Genomic DNA, 23,577 nt, shown 5'->3' with positions numbered 1-23,577 from the left:
CCATTCATTCTTTTCCGAGGCATAAAGAAATATAGGGATCCCCCAAAAAACTGAATTAAGTTCATTTCAAAAGCAGTAAGCAAAATGAAATTAGGAGATAATTTTAAATAACTTCTGTAAGAAATTAGGGCTAAACAGATTGCTGCTGTGACATTAGCTATGCAGAGTGCTCTTGCACACCCACATCTTCATACTTTTCTAGAAGTCAGACCAATTGTAGAATGGAGTGCATAGTTCCACTTATAACAGTACATTTACCCATGTTGGGAATATCCAAAGTCATGAAGGTAAATATTGGTATCTTCAAGGTGCACACTCTAGGCCTAAGCCCAAGCACAACACCCTGTAGATGACAAGCTTTACTGATATGTTACAACAAGGGAGTCCCAGAAGTAAGAAAGTATGAGCCTGAGAAGAAAAAAAAGATCTTACATTTCAGGTGAAGGTAAGATGTAGAGTAATATGGATTATGTCAGGCTAATACCAACATCATAGAAATATTTGAAAACATTTCCCCAGAATGTAAGAATTTGCTGTAATGTTCTTGAATTTACAAGTAATTGGCTTGTTTGTAATTTCCATTTAAACATGTTCATGGATGTAAAACTAAATACTTAAAGACAAGTTCTCAGTCTCCAATTCCCACAATCTCCAAATAGAAATGATACACTGATACCTTTACTTCCCATTCCACTTATATTATGTCAATTATATAAATATATAATTAATATACCGAGTACATTAGCAGTACACTGAAGAATTCCTGAGACATCTTCAATTTCCTCTTTGTTGGAATGGTCTGCATAGGAGCATCTGTTAGAGATATTATGGAAATTCTTTTCTGCATCCCTATAACTAAGAAGAAAATAAAATTAGCATATGGAGGAATTTTGAAAACATTTGCAGATGCACTTATATCTACACTAAGTACATACAGTCTATGCTTTCAGGATAACCACCTATAAAATAACTGATTCTTTAAACATAACTCTGATATGTATAACCCACTATTCCCTTTAATATTAACAGTACAGGACTAGATCTAGGCAACTGTTCATTAGAAAATTCCTGGGGCTGTAGTAAAATCCATATGATATGAAGGAGAAGAGAGGAATAATGGGGAGAGAGCTTTAAGTGGGGAGAAGGATGTGAGGATTGGGTGGGGAGAAGAATAATTGAGGATGTTGAGAACACCAAATGCACCTCTACTAGTTTGTAGGCTTTCTAGAGATTAAAACAGTGACATGAAGGGGTAAGAGAGGTTTAGGTGAATAGAGGGATAGTAGGATGGGGCAGAGGTGGGAGTTGAAGGAGATATAACTAACACTAAGGATATTTGAAAACACCACATGGAAACCTACTATTTTTATGAGATTTTAATATATATATATATATATACATATACACACACATATATTATATTCATAAAAAAGATTATCTGGAGTTTCCCTACACAGGAGACAATGCTCCTCTCAGAAGCCATATTTTGTCAAATAAAAACCCAGTGCTTTTATATAAGCCTCCAGATTTATGTAAAAGGTGTTCTGGAGATCACCCAAAAAATAGAGGCTATTCCCATTGTTCATAGTAAACCACTACAAACTGATATTAATATCTATTGCTGAATACATCATATACTTTGTTCATTAGACATGGTAAAATCAGGTTGGTACTGACCAGGAAGCTTCCTATCTTTTTGCTAGCTTTCATAGTACCAAAAGTTGCAATGCAGGCTGCTGGGAGGAAAAGTCATTAAGAGTCTTACCCAGTTGTGAACCCTGTGAGCTACTCATTTATGAACCCAGTGGGCTACGATGACAGTCAGCATAGGAAGACATGACCATATGTGCAGTAGTGGCATGAAAGTTAAAGATTAAAGAACTGCTTTCTTCTTGGATTTAAAGCATGCTTCATGAGAGGAAAGTCATGCCTGGTACTGTAAATCTGGTTAAGAACTCAGGGCTGGGGAAACCATAGGCCACAGGCATGAATCTACTACTATTATTTTGCTGAATGGAGGAAGTATCAAACTAACCTCTAAATTTGTATTTGTATACACATGGAATAGTGAAACTCCCAAGTCACATTAGAGAAGTTTCTTTGTTCAGTGGAAACTCACAACTGGTCAAAGTACAGAGAATAATTGTCAGTTATATGCCAGAAATGGGACATCTACATCACCCCCACCCAAAGATGTAGGGAATCATTGCAAAAGAGGGGGAAGAAAAATTGTAAAAACCAGAGGTTGGCTTCTGGACATGACAGGAATACTACACTCATGAACTCTCAGCAGCATCTTAACAGACTTATACAAGATCAAATCAGTCAACATTTCAGCATGGAGCGTGAGGGAGCTTAAAAGCCCCACTTCTTTTGCTTTTCCTGTACCTTTGGTATCTGGTATGATGTATTTGTTGTAGGAAATCCCCCACTGCCTATATTGTTAGGAGTCCCACAGATTCATCAGCTGTTAAACTCAAACTTACACTATAGACTCTCTAAGAGGGCTTCCAGACCTCTAATCTCACACTGGAGTCTTCACTGGTCCCAATTTTCTGAAGCTTCCAGCTTCTTAGACTGGACAGCAATTGGTTTAACTACAGTGTGTAACCAGCCACTATCAGACTATTCAGCTTCTGATCATATAAGCTTGTCTAATGCATTGTATTTTATAAGTGTGTGTGTGTGTATGTGTGTGTGTGTGTGTGTGTGTGTGTGTGTATCCATATATACCTACAAGGTAATTCTAATGCATACTAATATTTAAGAACTACTGGCTTCCAGTAATTTTTAAATTATTTTTCTATGATAAAAAGTCAGGACTCAGAAACATTAAATAGAAGCCAGGAAATCAGATCAAAAAATCTCAGTAAGAGATGATGATGAGAGTAGAGAGAAAAAGATTTATCACATAGCATGAATAAATTATTTTACTATTCATTTTCCCAACACAAATGGTCTCTATGAATAAATACATGAATGAGGGAAGGGATAAATTAAAGCATAGAATAAATATTTAAAGATGAAGCACTTGTGGCTGAGAGGTTATTTTACTCCATAACAAGAGGCTCTATCTTCTTTGTGATCCTTTGAACAGACGCTCCTTGAGTCCAGTGCTAGGTTCTGGGAGAAATGAAAAGGTCTCTAGCAGTTTCTATTGGCAACAGGTATAAGAATTCCAGGAATGATGTATACTACCCCAGATGTTGATATGTAAAGCAGATTAAAGGGCAGAGTTTTAAGAAAAAAAGAGGGGAAATAGAAAGACCAGTCACTGAGCCCATATTGAGAAATTAAAATGAGTCCATCCATACACTCTGTCATCTCTCCTGCTTTAACATTTCTGTATGTAGTATCTGAAAGCTATATTACTTCAAGACAAGCCTTCAAGACAAGCAGGAAAATAATCTTCTTAGACATATCTCTCCAAAAATATAGAAAATAATGCTTGCTAGCACTTATTCTCCATTGCCTGAAATTCTCTTGACTGTAAAAAACACATTGCTTCACAGTTAGAGATAAAAGGCCCTAAACTGTGTTTTGTGAAGAGGAATAACACATAGGTGTGAACACATTAGTCCCAGTGTTAATATTAGCTTCTCTCCTTTTTCAGTTTTGTAAAGAAAAGTAGTCTTAGAGTCAAATGAGAAAGTTGAAAAGGAAGCTATAAGATGAGTGAAGTAGAAAGAAGGGAAGATAGAGTCAAGAAAGGTAAGAACAATAAGACTGTTTCCAACTACCTCCTTAATCTCCATAAGCATCAAGGCAAATAAAGGAATTAGTGGTCCATGTCCTAGAAGTCAGGCAAGCAAACATGTTGATAGTTCTGTTTTAATTAGGTTTGATATCAAGACACCTTGTTACAGTCAAATTATCCATAGCCCTTATATTGTGTTGGACAGAATAAACACCCTAGGTCATGTCATCATAAATAGAGAAGATAGTCAAGGTAGAATAAACACCCTAGGTCATGTCATCATAAATAGAGAAGATAGTCAAGGTAGGTAGACAAAAGGGAACTCCATCCCACCAATGGCCAAAGGCTGCTCTGTTAACTATTACAATGAGGTTAATGATCTATTTCAATGGTAATGTAAGAGTCCAACTCCTAATTTGTTCCTGAGGCAGTTCAATTCACAGATGAGAGAATTTCAACAATTTCTTAATTCCAAAACAATGACAGCATTCATAATTCCAAAAACAATTTCTTTGAGTTTGATGACTGGCATTATCATAAAAATATAAAATATAATAATAATAATAATAATAATAGATATACAACACTTACAATAGTTAAAAATTGTTTTAAGTGTAAGAAGTAATCGACACAGTATATTTTGAAAGTAGCCATCACAATGACAGTGATTAAGTTTTATTTTAGAATGTTCAAGGAAAGATTAACTTGGCGTTCTTTAGCTCCATTAGGATAAACTATTTTAAATCACTAATTGCATCAAATTAAAAGCCATATTATAAATTTAAATGTTTTTCCTAGGACTGAACTCTTGAGAATTAATGTGTCAAAGTTTCAAAGCAATTCCCACCGAAAAGACAATCAACATCATCAAGTGATTAAAGCTCATGGTATTATGTTAGGTTTTGAAGTCACTTTTTATTCTTATATCTTTCTGTTTTATTTTTAATCACATCATATCCTAATAGCTCAAAATTTATTCCTGATCCCCATAATGTAAAAGGATAATATTTCAAGAGTTACCAGAGTTTGACTCTTCACAAAGACAAAACATTTGCGGTATATAGAAAATAATAACAAAGTATAGTGACAATATTTATTATTTCTAATGTTAATTGATTTAACATGAAAAGCTAAATTACTCAAAAAATTAAATTTGATTTTTTTGGTATTTGCCAAACTGCTGTCTACTATGGCCAATCAAAAGTGTCTACAAAATACTTTCACTAAAATCATATCACCTTATCATAACATGTCTTTGATTTTGTTATTAATATAACCATTATATTTTACTAAAATTTCTCTGAACTGATGAGGCCTTGATTTCTTATTTTTTGGTGTAACATATTCTTAACACACACAATTATCAAAACCATTTGAAGAAATAAAGAATAACAGAGAAAAACATGCAGCATGTGACCCTGACCAAACCAAGACCTATCCTTAAAGTGTGATTTCAGTCAAACTCTATATAAGAATTCAAAATCCCATTCAAAGACTCCCTCTTGGTATCAACAATTCTTCCCTTGTAGTAAAATAAAATTATGAGATTCAGTCTTGCAAATGGAAGATAAGAACATTAGAAAGGGGTGGGGGTGGGGCAAAAAGAATTTCAATTTTTATTTAAAAGAATTAAAGACAAATAAACCAAAGGACATCACTTAAGGTCCTTTTGTCAGTCCCGGCCTACATGTTAGGAAACAGACACTATAAAGTTGACTTTATACTAACTTGCAAGCTCAGCAGCTGCACTTGAGAAATCACTTTGAATTTGTTCCATAGAAAAATGCATTTTTACTCACCCAATAACTTGATGTTCATAATACTGCAATGTCCTCTTGAGAGTCAGCTGTATAGTCTGAGGCTACAATATGGTAACAAGAATGAAAACACATCATCAGCTCATCAGTGTGCTTCCCAATCAAGAACAGGCAGCTTTATCTCATAAAAGTTACTATTTTGCAATATTAATGCAATTTTCATCTAGCCATGTGTTTTCCCCAGAGGATCTAAATGAGGCAGTCAGCAATTGCCCAGTTTCCCAATGTTGAATACAATGATATTTTCTGCATCAACCCCCCAATTCTTTTGATGAGCTATTAATAAGTATTCAATAAAATACTCATTTACTGCAATGGAGGGTTTGGTAACAATGGGGAAAGGCACTGCAGAAACATGGCTTGCAGCACTTACTAGGTACTGTGTATGATCCCTGTAAGATAATGACCAGCTGAAAGTGCACACCTATATATGTTCTTTCATGTTGTAACAAGACTTGCAATGGTAGTCTGAAAGTAACAGTAAGTTGAGTTAAAACTGTTAACTCTATAATTATTTACTTTAAGCTTAATGAACTTTTCTTTTTCCATTAGTTTTGTGTCTAAATGGACTCATAGGATGGCCAGGGTGAGACAGGAAGTAGTAGCCCAGACTACATCAGCAATACTTCAAGTCAGCCTAACTTCCTATGTGTCCCAAGAAATATCAAGCAGAGGATTGTTCTTGTGTCTCATGGAAGGGCCACAATGCTTTGGATTGCCCACCTCATATCTTCAAAAAGAAGTCTATAGTTCATGAATGAATTATATAATTACTTCCAATGGTAGGTCAAAACAGTTTATTAGTCCTAGATCAAAACATTATTCTCAGCTTTATCTAAACAGTAGGTAGGCCAAACTTGGAAAATCATATGAACAAATAAATGGAATACAAACATCTCAAAACATTGGTTTTTATTAGGATGCTATGATAAGAAGTAAATTCTCAATGACAAAAGAGTGAATCTTTAAAACACAGACCCAGAGAGACTAGGTAACCAGATCTCCTATGATTGAAATGGTTTCTGTATTAATAGAAGAGAAGGAAAAATAGAAGAGATTTTGTGGACTGAGGAAGGGTGGGGACAGAAACGTGAGTGATCAGGTTGCAGGGGAGGCCAGAAGGGGAGAGTACTGAAGGAGACTACTGGAAAGTGAGCATGCGGTACAACATGGGGGGTGGGGGGGTGAGCATTTCTGAGTCAGGTAAAAATCTGGTACAAAGAAATCTCCCAGGAATCTACAAGGCAATAGCAGATAAGTAGCATGAACTGGCCATCCCCTGTAACCAGATTAGTGCCTAGCCCAATGGTTATCAAAGAGGCTTCATCCATCAACTGATGGAAACAGATGCAGACACACAGCCAAACATTAGGCCGAGCTCAGGGAATCTGCAGAAGGGGAGAAAGGATTGTAGGAGCTACAGGAGTCAAGGACACCACAAGAAAACTCACAGAATCAAGTAATCTGGAACCATAAAGACTCACAGAGACTGAACTGACAATGAGGGAGCCTGCATCTGACTGACCTAGGTACTCTGCATATATATTACAGTTGTGTAGCTTGGTCTTGTGGGCCTCCTAACAGTGGAAACAGTGGCTATCTCTGACTCTTTTACTGGCTTTTGGGACCTGACTTCCCCTACTGGGCCACATTGCCCAACTTAATACATGGGGAAATGCTCAGTCTTAAAGCAACTTGATATGCCATTTTTTTGTTCATACTCATAGGATACCTGTCCTTTCCTAATTTGGTAGATTATTAACACAGAAACCCACAGGAAATAAGAGACTGCAGGGTGAGAGACTCTAAATGGGACAACTGTATCATAGTCCCATTCCAAAGGTTCAAGGATCATTGTGGAAGAGGCAACAGAAAGATTGTAAGAACCAGAGGTAGTAAAACTATTTGTGAGACGTGACAGGGCTGCTGCACACAGGAACAGAAAGCAGTTGCAACTGCCTGCACAAAACCCACAGAAGAGGAAGCCAGCCAAATTTCCAGCATGAATGACGAGGGGCTCATGGAGTCCCACCCCTAGCTGAGGTGATGTTGGCAACTGAAGGCTGCTGAGGGAAAGTCAGTTTTCTTTAAGGAAGTGGCTTCTGAGAGGATACCCATGTTCCAGTAGACAATTCCATACCAACAAACACACAGAGGCTCTACGTGGACTCGGTGGTTTTTTTAAGTACATAATGTTGGAAAGGAAAGTGGGGAGAAGGATAGGGAAGGGATTACATGGAGGGCAAATTTGATCAAAGCACATATATACATATATGAAATTCTCAAACAATAAAAACTATAGTCAAAAAGAAATGAATCCATGAAATGCTTGGCAAAATATTGATCCATTATACCAAGGATAAGTTTCAGGAAATACATCTATAACACACATTCTTCAATACTCAGGCACCACCACAGTTTGGTAATCTTAGGGACTACTACTAATTAATTCTACCGAATTAGTGTCTCTAAAAAGGTCATCTCTAGAAAGATCCAGTGCTGTGCTGGTTGTCTATAAAAGAGTTAATAAGTATCAGTTTCTAGTTTCTAATCCTTCAAAGTGAATCTTTAAAGCATATAATTTAACAGGAGGTCTATGTTAATTTTCACCTGGACCTAGTCCATATTCATCTTTGTATAAAACATCAAGGATGAATTTGATGTTCTTCTGCCTCAGTTCTTTAATACACTCTTTTTGTGAGAAATGGTTGTTTCAAAGTCAAAAGTTGAGTTTAAAATAATCAATAAAACAGGGGTATTCACTGAGACACAGAAAAGTATGTGTGTCTATCTAAGAAGACCATATCACTGTATAAATCTAAGGCCTTAGATACTGTCTTGACCTAGACAAAGCCAAGTCATAAATTAATTTTGAGGAAAAATCAGTCGCTAAAAATTTAAAGTGAGACATTGTGCTCACTACACCTTCTGTGTTTGGATTTTGCCTATCTTATATCTGTGCAGGCCCTGTGCACACTTTCACTATCTCTGTGAGTTAGTTTGTGTATCAGCCCTGTTGTATCTGGAAGACACAGTTTCCTTGGAGTCATCTATCAACTCTGGCTCTTACAATCCTTCTGCCTCTTCCTCTGCATAGATTCTTTCATTTATACCAGGTTGTAAAGATAAAGGAGATAGCAAACTAGCACAGAGATTTATACTAATTGGGGGGAGAATCAAAGTAGAATAAATAGAATGTACCTAGGAAAGAAAAAAATCACCCCTGAACCAAGAAATCAAGAAGCACTTGAGAAATCCAAAAAGAATGGAGTACACAGCCCCACTTCAGTGCACATGAAAAGAATACTCTCAGTCCAGCCATGGCCAGCTGAACTATTACTGGCTAAAGGCCCCTGGGATCTAATGATTGACAGTTTCTGAGTTAAAATAGTTTTACCTTTGACAGTGAATATCACAGAGGAATTCTCTTCCAATATCCAAAGCATGGAACAGAAAGCAAGGACTAGAGTGCACATGGCCAGCAATGACTAGAATGATCACATTTGTCCAAAGGACATCTTTTCCCTACACTAGAAATGTCTACATCATTAACAAGCACATGTTTGTGAAAGGATCTCAGCTTGTTAAAGAACTGGCTTTTGTTCTTGTGTGAAGCAATCACCTCCACAGTTGGTAGAAGTCAGGCTTACAATTCACAAACACATTAAATAGAATGATTCTCGAGGTACAACCAAAAAGCCTTTAGGATGGTAAATAGTTCTTTACTTGCTCTTTCTTGCTACAAGTTAGTGGGCACATTCTAATGGCTTGAACCAGGAACAGAGGGGCTGCAAGGTATTTCCCTTGAGGCAAGGAAAACTTTAACACCATGCTGATCCCTCGGTATGTCTTAGAATAATGGATTCACTTCTGTTTTCCAACTTCACTTCATGGCCTCAACCCAAAGTGTTATCAATGAGAGACAAACATATCTACATAGTCTCATGGTGTCTATTTTCTGAATAAAGAGATTTATTAATTTTTTTAATTTTTATTAAATTTATTTATTAATTTTATTAATAAATAGATTAATAATTAATAAAGAGATTTATTAATTTTATTAATGAAATGAAAGTCTATAAATAGGTCCCTTCTAAGGGTGGCTTCTGCTTTGAGGAGAGTGACTACTTCTTCATCAAGCCTTTTCTGTGGAGGGACTAGGAGACAGTTCAGTGGGAACAATGCTTAGTAAGCAAGGCATGTCAGCACACCTCAGTTACTCAGGTGGCATGGACACAGTAAGATTGTGGGAAATCACTGGACAGCTAGTTTACCTGAATCAGGAAGTTATAGATACAGTGACACTTTCTCAAATACATATTTATTTAGAGTGTTTTTAATTTAAAAATAAATGAAAATTAAAAATGAAATTAAAATACAGTGTTGAGAAAGACAACTGACTTTGACCTCTGGCCTCCACACATAAGCCTATAACACACACACACACACACACACACACACACACATTTATACCACGTGCATACATGCACACCTGTAACATACAAATATATACCTATACACACACCTACACTACACAGAAGCACACACATATGCCTGTACAACAATACAGGCATATACCTACATCACACACACACACACACACACACACACACACAGAGTTGTACCACACATATACACACAAATACATACATACACACACACGTGCACCCCATATGTGCCTGTACAACACACACATGCATATGCCTGTATCACACACACACACACACACACACACATAGGTGCACCCCATAAACACATGCCTGTACCACACAGATATACACACACACCAATATGCCTATACCACACACATATATACACACATCTGAACCACACATACATGCACACACACATCACTGTACAACACACACATATGCTTGTACACATGCATACATATACACATGCTTGCACTACACACATACACACATATGCCTGTACAACAGACATACACAAATATGCCTGCACCACACACACATACACACATGACTATATTACACACACATACACAAACACAAATGTATATGCTTATAACATACATATACACCTGTACCACACACACACACACACACACACACACACACACACAAATTTATATGATTGTAACACATACACACTCACAGAAAAAATTTTAAAATATCCTACACTGTCAATTAAGCATCTTCTCTGAAGGATGGAAACTTTTCAAAAAAAAACAGAATGCCACATCAAACGACCAGCAGTACTAGAAGTCTAGTTGATTAACAAATGCAAAATGCCAAGTATACAAAAAAGAGCTAATTGAAAAGTAAAGGTGCATTAATATTATAACTGGAGTTCTAGTCACAGTAGTAGAACATCTGCAAGATTTCAACCAACATCTATGTCATTCTCCCTGTGAAGGTTTGAATGAGCCCACAAGAACAGAGAATTAAGTATAATATAATGCTAACTGACACATAGGTAAATTCAAAGTTATATAACATTTGTGTAATTAAAAGCATGCAAAGCACAGAGGGTCTATCATTCTATCTATTGATTGTAAGTGGATATACTTAACATATAATCAATATAATTAAGTCTTTCTATACAAAGTGTATTCCTTTTCTAAGTCTTTTGTCCCTTTGTTACTTTACTTCAATGGTTTCTAAAAATAGCTATTAAATTCCAATTTGATACAAGACCCAATTACAATCAATACCAATTTAAAATGAGGACTCTTGAAAAAAATTAGAAGCAAAGGCTTATTTATTTAACCTTTCTCTCTACCTTCATGCAACATCAAATTTAAGTCACCTGAGACTTTCTGATGCTTGGTAACATAACTAATAATACCACCTTTGCTTTGGATTACAACTCACAGTTAATATATCACTTTCTTTGTCTTTATTCTATTAGATGTTCACAGCATCTTCCTGAGTCTCCAGCTTAATTATCTACATTTGACAGATGAAAAGCCTGGGGAATCAGTGAGGTTACAATATTTTAAGTTTATATCTTCTGTTTTCACTTCAGCTACTGAGCTGTAAAAAAGCATAAACCAAAACACTGGTCCCCCATGTGTTTTCTTCACAAATTGATGTTTCCATCAGTAATTGGTTTCACTTTGGTAATCATTAGGAAATGCTATCTAAATGAAACTCCTTGTTTGCCTTTAACTGTTATCTTTGAAGTCTATGCGAATGATGTTAGCAAATTGTCCTCCCAAACTTGTAACTGTTGCGGCAGTGACTTAAGAAACTGCTTAAGTTTTGTTAAGACCATTATTTTCTGGACAGAGATTTCAGGAGATCGTGTTTGACTGCTCATCATCTTGCCTAGTCTGGCTCAGTTGAATGAAATGAAATTATGAAATGAGATAGCACTGTTTTGAGATGTTTTGTCAGGAAAATCGATTGTGCCATATCAAATGCCACTGGGAGACCTGGATACAGTGATGAATTACTAACCAAATGGAATCTCACAGTTAACACAGAGTTGACTCAGTTCACAGACAAACTTATGCTTCAGACATCCAAGCCAAGTACTGTAAAAGGAGCTAACAATGGGTAAGGTGCTGAGTGTCCAACATGGGACCCAACATCTTATGTGCCTCCAGTCAGTTTACCCTCATGGAAGGCCTTCTGGAGAGGAAATAGATAGTAGCACTGTAATTTTATAAATGTGATAATCTGAGATCCAGAGAACTTGAAAAAACTGCCAAAAGTCACTTTGGTAGCATGTATCTGAGTCAATGTGATTGAGGTCTAACCACTTCCAAATATTGAGATTCTTACTGTCTCCAAAGTAATTTTTCCTTCATCTTCTCAAATACACAGAAGACTGTAGTTGAAAGGGATTCACCTACCTATGCTATATGATTTGAAATGTATTTTTATTTTTCTGAGCCTTAATACCCTTTCTTTAAATGTAGAAATATGGATATCTTTAAGTAACTATTTCTCAGGATTGTTAATACAACAAAATAGAATGAAACAATAAAGTAGCATACAAATGTGTTATGTAGTGGCTGATAAAGTAGTCAAAAGTTATTCAACTGAACAAACCTGATTCTTAAAGTTTTAATGTAATTGGCCCCCATAAGCACATAGGGAGTACACTATTAGGGAGTGTGTCTTTGCTGAAGTAGTTGGGGCTTTGTTGGAGGAAGTGTGTCACTATAGGGGCAGGCTTTGAGGTCTCCTATACTCATTATACCTCAGTTCACTTCCTGTTCCCTGGCAATCAAGATGTAGAAATCTCAGCTGCTTCTTCAGCACCATGCTGCCTGCATGCTGCAATGCCCCACCATGATGATAATGGACTAAACCTCTGAAACTAAACCATTCCAATTAAATGTTTTCCTTTATAAGACTTGCCATGCTCATGGTTCCTCTTCACAGCAATAGGAACCCTAACTAAGACACTGACCATTTCTAATATCTAGGATTACTGTCAGACCTGCCTCACAGCTCAAAAACACAAACTAGTAAACATTTTAAGGATAATTACAGCCTTCTCTCAGAGTTCCTATTGGATCTCAAAGGGCCTTGCATAAAAAAAAAAAACTTCTTTTATTTTTAAGTCTTTTAAGGAATCTAAATATACCCAATGAATTTTTTATTGCTTCCATCATTGGGAGGAGCTACACTGAAGTGTCTCCCAACAGATATCTATAAGTAAGAAAAGCACAATTTCTACCTATTAAGTACTAAAATTAATACATGAAATGCTAAGATAATTTGTCAACTCTAAATGTGCTGACTTCAGTGATCATGTGTAAGGTAAAAGAGAATTTAGTCTATTCACTTTCACTAGAATTTAGTCTAGTCACTTTCCAGGGTGAAGCCCCATACAGGAACAGGGGCTAAGGTAAAGAAGGCAACCACAGGAGGAAAAAGAAGAACAATCATGTGTGGAACAGATCTAAATTGTTTGGGATCGTATGAATCCTCTGTTATGTTGAGGAATACTCCTCTAATAAAGAACACCCTTCAAACATCATATTATAAGGGGATCTTATGAAAAGACTTGCAGTATCAGCTCTCAGTGACAACATCTCCCCTACAACTGGGAGCAAAAAATTTGGAATAAGCTCAGATAGGAGCAAAGAATTTGGAATAAAGTCATTTTTCTTTGGCTCTACATAGATTAAAGCAAACTTCTGATTATAGCTTGGCTTGTCAAACAGCCTGAGCAGTATGAATTATGCTGTCATTGGAGACTTTGAATAATGAGATTCATTTCACAGCTACAGATTAATGTAAATAAGTAAATTGTCATTCAGATGCCAACTACAGTGCCATGGGCATTTTGTTTAGCCAGTTTAGTCAATAGCTTAGAGTGTAATCATTTTAGACCCTGATAAAAGTGAGTTCTTGAGGTTTGAAGGAAAGTTTCAGGTGCTGAAAAATGCCAGAATCATCGGAACATTATTTCAGAGTAGGCCCCACTGTGCTCTACTGCCTTTACCACACTAGAAGTAAAAGGACCAGCAAGACACTGAATGTGACATGATGTAGTACTGCCTGTAATCTGATGATGCAAAAAGATATTCTACATGATTATTAAGCAGGTATTAGGAAGATGACAGCCATACCACCAGTGTCTACAATGCACTAGAACCCTAAGTTATAGAGAATAATCACATTTTTCTGAAAAAAAAAAAACATATACCAACCTAAGAATATTTATAGTGAATCAAATGGAAAGTCTCACTATTGTAGTTTAACTTCAGATGATTAAAGCACATTGTAACCTACCTATTACTTGGTTCTTTACAAATATCATTTCCTCATTCCTTCTGATAAAGAATAGCAACTTAATATTATAATTAGTTATGTCAAAGCATATGTATATACAGATGTTCATAATTATATGTAATGTGTTAAAAGAACTAATACTCTTATATACAACTACATTTGTGATAATCATAACATCCTTCACATTCAGAAAGCAAATGTCAAGTTTTGTCATTGTTTTAGACTCTGCAGCATAAGCTAGGCCATTGGCAACAATGATGGCTTTTGTCAGTCTGCTCACAGCTGCCTCAACTTGGGAGCCTAGAGCACATGGACATGACAGCGGAAAGGCAAACTAGGTCAACCTAGAGGCAGAACCCCAGTGAAGAAAGAGCCCATTAGCATTTCTAACACAGGACTGCCACAAACTTAGAACTGACTCTGGTAATAATAAAGTCCAAGAAAACTCACAGGAAATTTCAACCAGTCCCTTCTCAGCAAGTCACTGAGTGGAAAACATATGAGAAATGGCATAAAACGTACATGGAACATTATTGTACATGGAGGGTGAAGCTATTTGTGGTCAGAAGGAGACATGTGAGAATAAGATTTGAATCTGAAGTAGGAGCAAAGATATTAAAATGTAGGTAATGACGTTGAATAAAGAAAATGTGATATACACATGGAGCCTTATCTAACAAAGTGATGAAGTTAAGTTGGAGGTCGTCATGCCTTACAAGATAAATTAGACTTTGAGAGACAAATAGATATTTTCCCTCATACTTGGGAAAAAATGAAGTAGAATAGTGACTACTGGGAAGAGGACCAGAAAGCAGAAATAGAAGTTTGTAACAGGGAGTAAACACAATCAAAGCACTTATATACATTCATGAAATACCATTAACATACACTGATAAAGTTTGAATGTGACTAGTTATCAACTTCTTCATTTGGGGCAAATTACCATTCCTTTCTGAACCTCAACAGAGTACATCCCCGCAGATCTAAGTGTGAAAAATATTTAAGTGATATAGATAGTATCTTGTGAGTATTACCAAAAAAAATAGGTGGTAAATTCCTTGGATCATCTAATCTGCTTACACTGAACACTAAGCCATTCATTATAAAACAGTCATCACGATATCAACTGTTATAAAGAACATTTAGAACACATAAGCAAAAAAAAAGATTTTTGGAGGAAGGAAATGGGGAGATGATAATATTTTATTATATATGCACAAAATTCTCAAAAACAAAATTTTATAAGAAAAAATGCTTATATTAGAATCAAAATTTTAGCTCTTTCTAGTCATTTTCTTGTGTTATTAGTCAAGAAACAATTAAGTATCTAGTAAAAGGAAAGAGCAAAAGGATGCTAGGAAACAGGTACCTGTAGAAGAGGGGAAGAGACTTTGACACAGTATTTTAATTTTATAATTTTACAAATTATTTCGATAAGAATATGTCAGTTTTAAGTATTTTATTGTATAATTTGGCTTCATACATATCAGTGCAATAATAACCACACAAGTTATATGGATAAATATAAACATAGACTCATGCTAAACAACAGGGAATGATAAAAATAATACCTAGAAACAAGATACTAGATTGGCTACTGTGCACTATTTTCCAGTTTTAAAAGCATTCTAATTCTTTTGTTTGCATAGTTTCTCTTTAACCCATAAATTATTCACATAAGTGAAGAGACATTTGGAACCTTTAAGCACTTACCCCTATATTCTTCTCCATTGAATACTAAAGTAGCAGTAATCATTCTTTAAGATAATGGAAATGGTTTAAGATCTAAAACCTAAAAGTATAATTCCACATTCTCAGACATTCTAAATATATATGTGATTTTTCCTATCTATCAACATGCTAGTCCTGCAGATATGAGGACATTCAGCAATTTAAATACCTATGAGAGACTTCATATGCTGTCTGGACAGCTCTTAGAAGCACAATTCTTATGTAATCATTGTTATACATTAGAACCTGGTGGGGACAGATCTGGATTTGAATTTAGGAGCACCAGAGTGCTGTCTCACCCCACACATCACCACTCTTTCCTTCTAAATATATTTTTACCCATAGTTGTTAGGAATTAAGAGATGTAATATCCAATTAATTTAATATAAAATGGTGTCTAAGATGTACTCAGTAACAATTTATTAGGAAAATTCATAGAATGCATTGTGGCATGAGAATTTGGTTCAGGAATCAATAAATTGGAGAGGGCGGATGAAAGGAAGAAGGGGAAGAGAGTATAGATAACCAAAAATTAACTTCTATACAACCTTTTTTATCCTTAATCCATAAAATATTAAAATTGGAGCCACTATAAAGAACCAAGTGATCCATATCCTGGCCCACACCTCTGGTGGAAGCCTCTGTCCTGACTAGAGGCCAGGCCACCATCATGAACCCCAGCCCACATCTCTGTCAGAAGTCTCCTACTCCACTAAAGGTGAGATCAGCATCCTGAAACCCAGAGACTAGGCCAGCTCCCTAAAATCCAGGCAGAAGCCTCCTACCTCAGAAGCCTGGCCAACATCCTGAAACCCAGAGGACCCCTGGCCAGATCAGAGGCTACCACATTGCCAGAACTGCGGGTCCCAACTTGGACAGCAACCTCCTGCTGGACCAGAGGCCTTCCAGGCCATCAGAAGTTCAGCTCCAACTTGGGTGGAGACCTTATACTTAACCACAGGCCACGCTAGCCAGAAGACCAGAGAGGAAACAGAGAACAAGGAACAAAACACCCATCCAACAAAGACAAACCCAGAAATAGGTACCTAGATAAATAATCACCACAAGCCCAGTTGCTTAAATGTCAGTTTAAGAACACAATCAGCAATAGCCAGGACAATATGTTGCCACCAGAGCCAAGTCATTCCAATACAGTAAGCCCAGAATATGCTAACACAGCTGAAGCATAAGAAAATAACCTTGAAACCAACATGAAGATGATAGCAGTCTTTAAAGAGGATATGAATAAATCCCTTAAAGAAATCTAGGAAAAGACAACCAAAAAATTGGTGGAAATCAATAAATCCCTTAAAGAATGTCAAGAAAGTCAAGAAAACAAACAAACAGTTGAAGGAAATGAATAAAACTCTTTAAGACCTGAAAAATGGAAATAGAAGAAATAAAGAAAACATAAACTAAGGGAATTCTGGAAATGCAAAATCTAGGTAAACAAACAGGAACATAGATGCAAGTATCACCAACAGAATACAAGAGATGGAGTAATCTCAGGTGTTGAAGACACAATAGAAGAAATGGATTCATTGGTCAAAAAAATTCTAGATCTAAAAATTGCCTAATACAAAAACATCCAAGAAATCTGGGACACTATGAAAACACCAAAACAAAAAAAATAGGAGTAGCCTGGTGGTGGTGGCATATGCCTTTATTCCCAGCACTCAGGAGGCAGAGCCAGGCAGATTTCTGTGACTTCGAGGCTAGCCTATTCTACAGAGTGAGATCCAGAACAGGCACCAAAACTACACAGAGAAACCCTGTCTTGAAAAAAACCAAACAAACAAACAAAAAAAGAATAATATGAGTAGAAGAAGGAAAAACTCCCATCTCAAAGAGCCAGGAAACATTTTTAACAAAATCATAAATGTAGAAGAGGCTTACAGAATACCAAATAGATTGGACCAGAAAAGAAAAGAATTGTCAATCAAAACACTGAACATATAGAACAAAGAAAGACTATTAAAAGTTGCAATAGAAAAAGGCTAAATAATATATGAAGGTAGACTTACACCCAACTTTGCAGTGGAGACTCCAAGAGTCAGAAGGGACTGGACATATGCCCTGTAGACTTTAAGAAACCATGGATGTCAGCCCAGACTACTATACCCAGCAAAACTTTCAGTTACCCTACATGGAAAAAACAATACATTCCATGACAAAGTCAAATTTAAACAATATCTATTCACAAATCTGACCCTTCAGAGAGTAGTAGAAGGAGAATAATCCCAGGAAGTTAACTACACACACAGAAACACATCTTACACCAGAATAACTCAAAGAATGAAAACACACACACACACACACACACACACACACACATACACACACTACCACCGCCAACTACAACAAAAAAAGTCATTGGTCATTATTATTTCTCAGTATCAATGGACTGAATTCCCCAATAAAAAGATACAAACTAACAGAATGGATTGGAAAATAGGATCCATCCTTCTGCTACCTACAAGAAACACACCACCTCAACATCAAAGATAATCATTGCCTCAGAGGAAAGGGTTGGAAAAAGATTTTCTAAGCAACTGGTCCCAAGAAGCAAGCTTATGTAGCTATTCTAATATCTAACACAACAGACTTCAAGCCAAAATTAATAATAAAAAAAAAGATTGGAACAGACACTCAGTATCCACTGAGATGATGTTTAAATTCTGAACATCTATGACCCAAACGCAAGGATACCCACATTTGTAACAGACACATGACTAAAGCTTAAATCACATATCAACCCTCACACATTGATAGTAGGAGGCTTCAATATCCTTACTCTCACCAAGGGACAGGTCACCCACACATAAACTAAACAGAAATAATGGAGTTAACAGATGTTCTGAACCAAATGGATCTAACAAAGCTACAGAACATTTCACCTAAACACACACACACACACAAGCTAGAAATTTTCTTAATCTTTGATATGCCATTCATTTTCCATCTCCATATATTAGTAACTCTGGGAAAAAAACAAGAAAATTCATTATATAGAGATGTAAGACAATAAAATCTGTTATATTAAGTTTTTAAGATGTTTTTAGGTAAGAATATCTTGATCTCATTTATGAATCACATAACATAGTGAAAGTCTTACCAAGTGGTCAAAAGTTGTTGCTCTGATCCATATTTGTACATTCATGCTGTATATTCATACTTTATAGTTATACAAGACTAAGATATTTTCATTAACTCATGTATAAATATCTTTCTACTATGCATATTTTTGAAAAGTTTATTATGATGAAATAACAGTAAAATTAGTTTTGCATCTTATCTAATGCAACTGTTAATTTTGTCATTATAGTCATCACTAATGATGTAGCCTCTGAAGGGAATAAATTTTACCTCTATAATTGAAATAACTGGGTATCTGCATCAGCTTGGTGTTTGGGATCTACAGTACCTGGATTTTACTTAATAGTTAAGGTAACTAGACTGACAGTAGAAATTTATCTTTACAAGTTAACTTAATATTTGATACTCTTCATCTTCTTTTATCCTTGGAATGGCTAGTTTTAAATGTTAACAACACAATCTAGAATCTCTTGAGAAGAAAATTAAAATGAGAGAATCTCCAGATTAGGTTTGGCTCTGGGGATTGGCCGGAGGATACCTAATTTACATTAAACTGATCTTTGTAAACCTGGTCCATTGTGGATCGCACCATTCCCTGCATAAGTGATCCTGAACTATATAAGTTCACATAAGGGCCTCAGCACAAGCAAGTACATACGCATTCATTCTCTCTCTGGATGTGACTAATTGCTTCAAATTCCTGCTGTTATTTCCCCACAACGTCAAACTGTAACCTGGAACTGTATGATGAAATCCCATTCTCCTTTAAGGTTGGTTCTGTCATAATATTTTATTGCAGCAACAGAAATGGAACCAGAACAAACATAACCTTAAGTATGCAGCTAAAGAGGGAGAGAAGAATGTAAGCAAGTGGAAGAAAGACTAAGTGTTCACATTGCCAGCCACTGATGACAAGCTGTAGATGAGTTTCCTCCATATGCACACATTTGGAGAAAGAATTTAACTTGAAACAAAAAGAAAAATAGTTTTCTTTGAGATGCATTCTTAATGACAGTAAGTTAGCCCAAGAGAAAAGAAAAGATACTTTATAGTTTGCAAATATTGCCAGGCTTATAAAACATTGATTGATCTTTGCATCAAGAAGAAACAATAAATCACTCTTCTCCAGAGTCCACACAACAAATACCTCATATCTGTCTGAAGCTTCAAATGGAATTATAACTGTCAGTAGTTAAGATTTACTCTTTCAGTCTCTGTCTGTCAAAACTCAATCTCAACATCATCACTCTATAAAATAAATTATTTGGGAGGCAACAACATTTTATTAAGAAATAAGGGACTTTTTCATTACTTGTGGCAAATTTTAAGAAGATACAGAGAAAGTAAATGTGCTTATTCCAAATTTCAATTAAACAGCATTATTCCACTCAGTAACAAGTAGCAGAATCATTTTTTCTGTCCTATACAATCAATAGTTCATAGATACACAGGGAATGGCAGGTTTCCAAAAACACTATTAAAGTAAAGCAGGGGTTTTACATGTAAATAAATGACAAAGTTACAATATGTAGGAATCTGTGTCCTTTCCTCTCTTGGAAATAACCTCTGTAAGCAAAATCACAAGATATTTGGTTAAAAAAATCAATAAAAAAATAAAAAAATAAAACCACTCATAAACGAACAAATCAATCTCACAAGAAAAAAACCATGAAATTAAAAGAAAGCTATCTCAGACAATCTGATCAACAGGTACTTTTTGTACCAGTCTATAGATCCCTACTGAATGAAGATGACAGTCTTATTGCCAGCATAGCAACAGCTGCTCCTTTAAATTGTTGGGCTCTTGTGAGTTTCTCTTTCAAAAGTTCCTGCTATCCCTTTGGGAAAACATTGTAAGAAATAGAATGAAAGCAACATACAATGCTTCTGAATTCCATTCCAGGAATGTGTAAGACAAATCAAAAAAAAAATATAAAGGGAAAGTTGTATTTCTCATCAATTATTGAGGCATTTCAAATTCCTGGCCCAGGAAAAATCAATAACAAATACCTGTTTAATGATACAATATTGAATTTGTACACACATATGTGTGTATGCATATATATAAATATATATTATGAAATAACTAATTTTCTTTTCTACTAGTGTGTAATGTAGGTTGACTGGTGTAATCATCGGTCAAATTTTAAGTGTTTTCTTGAATGCTCATATAATCTGCTACACCAGTCATATATATATATACAGCTGTTGTTGTGTGGGGTACAGGGTCATCTACTGGAGCATGGACAAGCCTCTCAGGAGCAACATCCCCAAAGATAACTGACTGTCCCTCTCCCAGCAGCTGTCAGTTACCAGTAACTCCTAAGCTAGGGAAGGGACTTTTTGACTCCTTCCCCATCCATGTTGGTATTTTGGCAGGCTTGATCTTTTACAGGTTTTGTGCATGCAGTCACAAATGCTGTAATTTCATGTGTGCAATGGTGTTGTCCAGAAAATACTGCTTTTTGTACTAAGCCTCCCAAATCTCAAGGTTCCTCTCATAAGAGGGAGCAGAAAGAATGCATTACACTCATTTTAGGCCATCTTACATTTCCCTGGGACCAAGAAAAAATACACTTATTCTTGGGAAAGGAGTTGAAAACGCTGTGAGAGCAACCCTGTACTTTCTCAATTCTCATTCATTTATGGGCTTTGCTGTCACCTTCAAACATGAGTCTCTCACTGTTTAATGAACTGATTTGGTCTCACAGGTTTGGCTCCATCTCATTCTTTCTAAATCTCTCTCTTGGATTCCTCTCTCTCTCTCTCTCTCTCTCTCTCTCTCTCTCTCTCTCTCTCTCTCTCTCTCTCATACTACCAAACACTAGGAATGGGATTTTATGACCACCTTTCCCTATACATATGGTAGAACCATGTGTGCAGATTAGACAAATCATTACCAAGTATGGACAAAGACAAAGGATCTCAATGTCCTGCAGAACATGTGAAGGCATCATGCGTGCATTGCTGTTGTTTTTAATGAAAAATATGCATATCCCTTAGCATATTGCTGATCCGGGTTCATAGTAAGGACTCAAGATCAGAAATGTTTAACATAGCATCTTTTGTTTATTCATTGCATATTCCATCTATAAATCTCATTTAGTAGTTTCTCAGGTGCAGGATTAACATTGACTTTCTAAGGATAGGAGGTAGCTCATTCATAGTGGCTTTGAAAACACCATCCTTAATTTTCTTAATTACTTTGCAAATATCACCCACTACCTCCCCTGTTCCTACACAAAAAGCACAACATTCTGTTAGAGTTTGTTTCGTGGTTTTGTTTGCTTGGGTTCATTGTTCTTTAGTTCTCTATTATTATTTTTCCCTTTCATTCACAGAACTTGTCAATTTTTAATATACTAGCTGTCATCTCCAAATTAATTGTCATTAACAATGAGCTTTATTCCAACCTGCAATTCTGAATCTTCAATTTTCTCTTCATTGAACTGATTAACAAGCCATGTGATAAGGCTAGTGACTCCATGATTCCAAGCCCTTGAAGATCTCACAGACTTCAGCTATTCACTTTATCCAAATCCAAAACACCAAAATCCAAGCCTGCCCTTGTCTTCCTTCCCATCCTACTAGAAGCCTGAAAGTTATTGACAGCCATCCATTAGTCAAGATGCAAAGAAACCTTATGTTGTAACAACTACAAACTTTAAGTGACACATTGAACAAAGTACCCAAGTTTTCTTTATTTTTCAGTAATTTTCTCTAACTATAAAATAAATACTAATGTAATCAATTAGTTTCAAGTTAGTTGCCAGGTTATCCAATTTTGGCATGTAGAAGGGAGCAGACGGCAACTCTAAGACTGAATAATGAGGGAATAAAAATCTAAATATCTACTAAATAATGTTAGCATTACATTTATATCGCAAAAGAAAGACGAGAAATGCTTTTAAATTATTCCAGTCTGTCATCTTTGGCACTCTCATCACTTTCCTAAAGCACAACTCTCCCATCTAGTAGACTGGTAGACTGCTCAAATGCCTCAAACTCAATCTAAGATATAGGTATTTAATGTACAGTGAACACCATTGCTACTTTGTAATTCTCTGAGCCATACCTTTCTCCTCAATTTGGGCTAAAACTTTATTATCCATAGCTTCATGCAGCCCCTCAAAAAATACATAAGAATAATCTTATCTTCTGCTTGATTTTTTACTTTGTTTATTTAAATGCACATTTGTAAGTACAGTATATTCTCCAAGGACTCCAGCTCTCCAATGCTATTGTGATATTCATTAATGATTACAAGATAGATCTATGAATGTGCTGACTTATAGAGTTTTGTTCAATAAATACTTAATACCTGTGATTCCCCACTCTGAAATAGGAATAAATAAAACCATATGTTGATATTTTATGACTATAACTTACAGTGTGATAAGTATCTTTAAGAGATAATATAAACTTTTATAAATGACAACTATATGCTCCCCTTTAGACTTACTGTGTCTATAAGTATTTAAACCAAATTTAGAGGCAACTTGCATAAAATATGCAGATTTCT

At 35.9% G+C, this 23,577-nt stretch overlaps 1 protein-coding gene across 1 annotated transcript in view; it reads right to left on the bottom strand.

Moving 5' to 3' along the window:
* The window catches only part of Gucy1a2 (guanylate cyclase 1 soluble subunit alpha 2), a 320,403-nt gene that overhangs the window by 287,638 nt on the left and 9,188 nt on the right, over positions 1-23,577 (bottom strand). Inside the window, exons 2-3 of the mRNA XM_059267262.1 lie at positions 5,497-5,558; positions 734-855 (exon numbers count right to left, since the gene is read on the bottom strand). Coding sequence (XP_059123245.1) covers positions 734-855; positions 5,497-5,558 — 184 coding nt within the window. The remainder of the gene's footprint in view (positions 1-733; positions 856-5,496; positions 5,559-23,577) is intronic.

Source organism: Peromyscus eremicus, chromosome 7 (genome assembly GCF_949786415.1).
Source record: "Peromyscus eremicus chromosome 7, PerEre_H2_v1, whole genome shotgun sequence".
In the NCBI taxonomy this organism is placed as follows: domain Eukaryota; kingdom Metazoa; phylum Chordata; class Mammalia; order Rodentia; family Cricetidae; genus Peromyscus; species Peromyscus eremicus.
This window is presented reverse-complemented; position numbering and strand designations above follow the sequence as displayed.